Source organism: Echiichthys vipera (genome assembly GCF_963691815.1).
Source record: "Echiichthys vipera genome assembly, chromosome: 6".
Classification (NCBI taxonomy): domain Eukaryota; kingdom Metazoa; phylum Chordata; class Actinopteri; order Perciformes; family Trachinidae; genus Echiichthys; species Echiichthys vipera.
Window position 1 is genome coordinate 23,927,800 of NC_139831.1, and position 7,728 is coordinate 23,935,527.

Genomic DNA, 7,728 nt, shown 5'->3' on the forward strand with positions numbered 1-7,728 from the left:
AATTCTGAATGCATTTCTTTAGACTTTGTCCCGTAGGGAGGGGAAATTCTTTTCCACGTCACCGTACAGTTTTTGGGCAGTCCACCGACTGTCTGGATTGAGCGTTTTGATAGTCTCACAGTGTACAGTCCCTCAATCTGCTGTATATTATAAAATTTCAAATCTTCCTTTTTACAATATGGGACCGTTGATATTTCACTTGGTAGAGGGATTGCTTTTGCAACATGGTTTCCAGCATTAGCTTTCTGCTTCCATTGAGTGGACTAAATGAGCTGACACGCCAAACCTTGTGTCATCACTGCTAAGCAACTTAAAACTCAAGAAGTTGTGGAAGCAAGTTAAAAGTATTGGTCCAGCAGATAACATGTTGAGACATCTAGGGATGTTTTACAGTGCACGTGTCTAAAGTATAATCTAATAAATTAAGCACGGGAAGAATGAAATAGTAGTGTAAACATTTATTTTACAATTGCATAAAAAACAAAAAAGTACAGCGCATATTGGAAGTGAGACCCGCCCACTTCTGGAAGGAGGTTTACAGTGGACACCTAACATTCAACCATTCTGTGCAAACTGCTGAGATCATGTTGAGAACCAGCAAGTAGACCTCCTGCTCTAAGTAACATACATGAATAAAGAACAACCCAGTTTCCAGTGCAGTCCAGGCCAAAACTTTCACATGTGGCCTGACATTTAAGATTAACACTCGCATACAAAAAAAGAGGTTAACAGTGAAACAGGGGTTTATACTAACTCCCTAGTAGAAGTCATGTATGACAGGGCTGGCTGAGGAGTAGAGCTTCCTCTTCACCAGCCGGTACTCTGGTCTCAGCTTCAACACTTTGTTGGTATCAAAGATGTGCTTGAGCGGCGGCCAGCCGCCGTCCTTCTCTGCCTTAAAGATGACAGACAGTTCAAATGTCGGGGTGACACTTGGGTCCAAGATGATGCTCCCTGCAAACTTCAGGCCGTCTTTGCCCTCCACATAGACTGTGATGGAAGCACCCTTGAGACCGCAGGGCTCGTCGGCGGAGGAGCGCACCACGTCCTGGCCGACCCTGGAGGTCATCTGGCGAGGCAGCAGCAACATCTGGCAATGGAGGGTGGAAGCTTTGGCCTCTGTCAGACAGAGCTCTATCTGCCGGGTCACATCCTGCTGCAGGAGCCGCTCCTCATGCTCTAAACCAGCGTCCACTTGGGTGGCTGTAGGACAGAGAGCAGTGTCGTTAGAATGTGTGGCTTTATGTCCCAGTCACAACATGTTTGTGCTGATGTTGAGTTTAATGTTCAGCAGCCAAATGCAATTCCAGTTAATCAGAAATATACAGTCTTTTCTCATGCGTTAAAGGTCTTGCAATAATAGTGCACTCAAATACAGCAGTCATCAGAATAAAGGCTTGGCATCAGCAGCTGGGGAGAACCAGTGTCAACAGCTCAGCGCCATCAGCTGATCCAAGACCTGCACATGTTACATCACAAACATCTGCTTATTCATTTCTCCTTCCGCCAGATTATATAGTTCTTATTCTACTGTTATGGCCACTTTAACGTTGGCGCACTGTAGGGCTGATTAAAATGTAGGAATTACGACTGTTTTAATTGACTACTTTTAGCTTTTCATTAAAAAAAACTACATGTTGAAGTTTTTAGTTTTTCATTAACAAAACTACATGTTTTAGCTTTTAGCTTTTTCATTAAAAAAAACTACATGTTGAAGTTTTTAGTAGTTTTTCATTAATAAAACTACATGTTGAAGTTTTTAGTAGTAGTTTTTATTAACAAAACTACATGTTAAAGTTTTTAGTAGTAGTTTTTATTAACAAAACTACATGTTAAAGTTTTTAGTAGTAGTTTTTATTAACAAAACTACATGTTTTAGTTTTTAGTAGTAGTTTTTATTAACAAAACTACATGTTGAAGTTTTTAGTAGTAGTTTTCATTAACAAAACTACATGTTTTAGTTTTTAGTAGTAGTTTTTATTAACAAAACTACATGTTTTAGTTTTTAGTAGTAGTTTTTATTAACAAAACTACATGTTGAAGTTTTTAGTAGTAGTTTTTATTAACAAAACTACATGTTTAAGTTTTTAGTAGTAGTTTTTATTAACAAAACTACATGTTTTAGTTTTTAGTAGTAGTTTTTCATTAACAAAGCTACATGTTTTAGTTTTTAGTGGTAGTTTTTATTAACAAAACTACATGTTTTAGTTTTTAGTAGTAGTTTTTATTAACAAAACTACATGTTTTAGTTTTTAGTAGTAGTTTTTATTAACAAAGCTACATGTTTTAGTTTTTAGTAGTAGTTTTTATTAACAAAACTACATGTTTTAGTTTTTAGTAGTAGTTTTTCATTAACAAAGCTACATGTTTTAGTTTTTAGTAGTAGTTTTTCATTAACAAAGCTACATGTTTTAGTTTTTAGTAGTAGTTTTTCATTAACAAAGCTACATGTTTTAGTTTTTAGTAGTAGTTTTTCATTAACAAAACTACATGTTGAAGTTTTTGGTAGTAGTTTTTCATTAACAAAGCTACATGTTTTAGTTTTTAGTAGTAGTTTTTCATTAACAAAGCTACGTACACGTTTATTAAACATTTTCTTTCCTTTATATAGTTGTGAAGCCTCTTGTACTACACTTTGAACGCGATGAAACAACTTACCAGGTGAGCTGTCCCTCTCGTCGCAGCTCTCGACGCTGCCCCGCCGGGCTGAGCTGCCCTGTGTGCCCGGGGAAGTGAACTGGAGGAAATACCTTCCTATCATCTCTACGACGCTGCTTTCTTCCGACAACACTGGCAGAGCCGCGGTATAGACCATCCCGATTCCTGTGCGTGAAGCTCCGGTTTCTCCTCCGAACGTCTGGTCTGTGTCTTCTCCATGTATTAGCTGGGGCGAGCTGAGCGGCCGGCGGCGGGGAGCGGAGCCTTTATACCGGAGCTCCTCTCGGTTGCGTCAGCTGAGCTCGGGTGGGCGGGACCAACCGGTCCCATCGAGAAACTTCCCGATGTATGTCTCACGCAACATGTCCGGGCATTGCACCTCCAGAGGAGCAGTAACAACGCACAACTCATGTCAAATAATATGAGTAGTGTTGCTGTAGTAATGCTACTCTATGTCTATATGTTTATTTCATGTTATTTGACACATTACCCAGCTACACCGACTCTAGCTCACAAATACTTTGTAGTTACATTAGTTATTCTTCAACAACTAACCACTAGCTAACATTGGTAATAGCATGCAGGCTAATAAAGAGGACATTTAGCCTATGTACAGCTCTGAGCTACTTCCAATTGACTTCATTTAGCCGACATTTAAAATATTGAAATAAAACAACTCCACACCCATAAAAATACTTATCTGTAATTAGCTGATAAAACATGGTGCTGTGTTATTCATGGTGCTGTGTTATTCATCATATCCAAGAAGTTTAATTTAAAGAGCTATGTCATTTATTTGGTATAAGCTAATTCATATTTCCAATGAATTGCAAGCCCCATTTATAAATGAATAAGACATTATTATTCCCCTTTGGTTAAATTGAGCTCTTCTTTCAAGTAAATCAATATTTCCTCAATGACTAACATAAACTTAGTTCTGTTAATAATATATATACAGTGATTTAAAAACGACAGACCCATAAATGATGTTAACTAAGCTTAAATGAGCTCCTTCAATTTCATGTGTCTTATGAAATTGCACTGTCCCCTTTTAAATAAACATATAAATAAACATTAAAGTACTGTTTAATGATCCGATAACATAACAGCCTAATGTAAAATACTATAACACTCATAGGGGCATTTTTTTCTGCATTAGGTGTTTGTTTTTTTTTGCCCTTTGATACTTTCAGTTAATATTACTGATACATTGTCTGTATTTTCACTTTCACATGTAAGATATGTGATGCAGGCAACACAGTCTCACACCCAACGCATCAAAAACTGACGATTGGTCAGGGGCCTTTTGGCGTTACTGACTAAAAAGGTCTCCTTAAACGTACAAACCAGACACAGAGGGCTTTCAACTCATTCCAATGCGCGCTCCTTAAACGTCGCTATTTGAAGCTCAGGGCGCTCCTAAAACGTCCATATTTGAAGCTCAGGGCGCTCCTAAAACGTCCATATTTGAAGCTCAGGGCGCTCCTTAAATGAGTTGAAAGCCTCCTGTGTCGGGTTTGATCGTAGGCAGGACGTGTGCCTCTTTTTGCATGTGTCCATGGTCAACACAGTCTCACAACCAACGTTGGGTGTGAGACTGTGTTGATGCAGGACATGTACTTGTTACAGAGTATTTGTGTAGCGCTGGTTACTTAAGTTAAGGATCTCTTCCATCACTGTTGAGAACTGATTTGCTGTAGGCGTAGAAAAGTCTATAACCACAACAGCCTTTCAGAGGGGGAAACGATCTACCACAAGCTACTGCTATCGCTAATTTAATAATAATAATAATAATAATTATGATCTACCAGCCATGCATATTGTGTATGTCTCATCTTCATCCGCATGTGCTGTATGAAAATATAAAGGGAAACACAAAATACAAAAATAATACTTCATGTTTTTTTTTTATGAACTCATGTCAGTATAGGTAGATTTTTTTTTTTCAAATTAAGCTCAACTAGCAGAAATGATATCTGAGTGTTATATCGAAACACAACAGTTGAATATGTCGAGTAAGGCATGAACAAATCAACACTTGCAGATGTCTGTTACAGTGGTAGGATTTGCCTCCAGGTGATTTTTCTTCTACATGATGGTGTTGAGCTCCTCTGAGAGGGTGTTGTCCACTTCCCAGGGCATTCATGGAAAAGTTGTGACCTCTTTTAATCTTCAGCCCAGACAGTCAGAAGAGCCCCACCTGATTTTTTTTATCTGACAAAAGTCTGATTGTAACACGAGGGAGAGCTTCTCTTACAATCCTTCCAAAGACAAAACTAAACTCCCCTGACAACCGCGCAGGAATCATGTGAATGTTTCCTCAGTTGCTGTGCGATATAAAAGTGCTAATTTCATGCGTTCATTCATCAGGTAAGTTCTTGACTCTTGGCTTCAGTCTGTTCTTAACAACACGCAAACGTACTTTAAAAGAACAGTTGAGGACATAAACAAAGCAATTATATGATTTTACAATAATTATGTTGACATCCAATACAACAGTGTTAATATATCCGTAGCAGCACTTTGTCATGGAATTTTTCAGTATTCCAGTGAAACAAAAGCCTGTATTACATCAGACTTTGCCAGTGATTTCTTCTTCCTGGTTGGCTCTTAAAAAGATGCATTAATTAGTCTATACACCATTTAGCAGTGTGTGTGTGTGTGTGTGTGTGTGCGTGTGCGTGTGCGTGTGCGTGTGCGTGTGCGTGTGCGTGTGCGTGTGTGCGTGTGTGTGTGTGTGTGTGTGTGTGTGAGAGAGCACGTCAGGTCTAGACGCGGTGGCATGAGCCCTGCCTTACTCACAGGTGAGTAACATGGTCCGACAAACACACACCTGGTTTAAGCTTCATGCACAAAATATTCACCCAAATTAGATCAACAGGTGTTTTTTAATGACAAATACTGTAGTTTTTTTATCGTATTACTGAGTTTTAAAAAAATAAATCATAGATTTTAACTATCACACGGGTTTAAGCTTAATTTCACTGACTCCTAATCAGTTTAAAAATGTATTTAAAAATTGGATCATTAACTAAACTCTTAACTTTAAAGAGTGAAAGTGCATTATATGTAGTTTAATTGAAATTTGCTGATGCAGTTTAATACATATCATTAACTCTTTGTGCTTTAGATTAACATTGAGGAAGAGTGTGACCTACACGCCTGTCACTTACAACATCTCACGCCTGACTCAGCTTCTTGGGAAATCTCCCTGCTATGACATCACAGCTGATAACCAATCACGTTCAGATGCTGTCGTCAGAAAAACTCAACCACGAAGGAGGAAGTTTCTTTGTGTGGAGTGGCAGGGGAACAACAGTGTGCTGCTGACAGTATATTTAACATATAATGCCTGTGGGTATGTATGTGTCTTTCTCTCTGGGCGTGTAAGACAGTAAAACACAAGTCTGCTGTTATTTAGATTTAACAATGCAACAACTCTGTCCTCTTCGCATTCGTTAGTTCCAAATGAAAGGTTACTTTAATGTTTTATAAATTAGTATTTTTCCAGCTTCACTCAAACATTTATTGCAAGTGATGGTGGTCACCAGTTCAATGTTTTATGAAGTCATGGTTAACAAAGAGAACAACGAGTCACTGTTACGTAAACAAGTTCACAATAATAGCCAGTGTTATCCATCCATAAACACCAGTGCATCGCCTGATGTCAGCTGTGTGGTTATGTAGTGTTTTTGGTGGAGAACAGGTCAGACCTGTTGACCGTGGCCACGACTAAAACTCAGTGTTGTTGTTCTTTAAAAACCCGTATCTGTCCAGCTCACGTGGTACGAGTATATCTATATATTCCTTCAGCTGTACTGTCAAATAAAGGCATGAGAGTCATAAAAATAAATAAAATAAAAAGCTTACTGACTGACAAACTCGTGCTGCTTGCTACTACAAGAGCCTTACTCAGTTTACACTATAGTCCACCATTTGTTGTAGGGCTAAACGTAATGATTTCATAGTTGCACATAAGCTTTTTTTCCTATTGATGGATAAATTGTTTTGCTTCAAATGTTTTTTTTGTAAAGCATTAGTACTTGTAAACTGTTCTGTGTGTTGAGCTGCTCATCGTATAACTTAACAACAGGTATTTAAAAATAAGCATTATTATAAGTTTGATAAGTCCGATATGTCTTCAAATCATTTTTTTCCCCCTGACATATAGTTAATTAATCAAGATGATTAGCAATGACACTTAAAAGAAAGGAAATATAAATCGCATTTCACTCTTAGGAAACCACAATGTTCTGTTTTACTTACTGTCAAAATATTTTTTATGAACCTATTGATTTAATGCTGGTATGGATGCTTGATGTATACTCGGTGTCGCTGTCCTTTTCTAAACTAAAACTTTATTTCTCATAGAGGCTCTGTAAGGCTGATGCTAAGCAGGTATATGTAGCATATTAGCATGCTAACATCTGCTAATTAGGGTGCCACGATGCATTGTGCACTGTTGTGTGCTGTCTTATGAATGTATCCAAATGAAAGTAGGTAGTCCTCTCCACAGGCTTCCTTCAGGCCCATATTGAGTGACGAATGGTGTTAAAGGAAGGTGTCAAAGCTGCTTGAAATTAGCTGTTTCGGAAAGCAAAACCATGTTTCTTGCTTCTGTAGACTGGAACCGGACAAATGAACTGGTATTGAATATCTATTGAATTCCCATGTACCGTAGCACATTTTTGACCTGACACCCTTAAAACAAAGTCTACAATCACATCTTCATCATTTGAGTCCTCAGCAGTTCTACCAAAGATGAACAGTCCTCCTTGTCAGATTATTAGCTACATTTGAAGGATTTGTAGACACTTGGGAAGGTATATAAGTATTGACTATTGTTCAAGAAAGAACAAAGATTTGAGGAAAGTAGTGGGAAAAAAAACAAAATGTAATGCCGAGAGCGGTCAAGGCTACTTCAGGCACAGGCTGAGGTTAAAACAGTGCTACATTTGTGGAGGAGACAGACGGGCTGTAAACATATCTGATGCAATCTCAACCGGTTGTAACAAGCGGTGGTTTCAGCTGCAGTGCTGCCTTCAGGAGGTGTGTGTGCACATGTGAGAC

General features: G+C 38.4%; 1 protein-coding gene across 1 annotated transcript; it reads right to left on the reverse strand.

Moving 5' to 3' along the window:
* Nucleotides 1-443: 443 nt before the first annotated feature.
* On the reverse strand, nt 444-2,882 carry LOC310948626 (DNA damage-inducible transcript 4-like protein). Its single transcript, XM_083915821.1, has 2 exons — nt 2,659-2,882; nt 444-1,203 (listed from the first exon to the last, which is right to left on the reverse strand). The coding sequence occupies exons 1-2, from the start codon at nt 2,813-2,815 to the stop codon at nt 758-760; spliced, it is 603 nt and encodes a 200-aa protein (XP_083771947.1). The 5' UTR covers nt 2,816-2,882; the 3' UTR covers nt 444-757.
* Between the last annotated feature and the right edge of the window lie 4,846 nt (nt 2,883-7,728).

Excerpts from the sequence above, each read along its gene's own strand:
- LOC310948626 (XM_083915821.1), bottom strand. The coding sequence starts at position 2,815 with ATGGTCTATACCGCGGCTCTGCCAGTGTTGTCGGAAGAAAGCAGCGTC. Across the intron at positions 1,204-2,658 it reads CGAGAGGGACAGCTCACCTG|CCACCCAAGTGGACGCTGGT; the intron begins GTAAGTTGTTTC and ends TCTGTCCTACAG.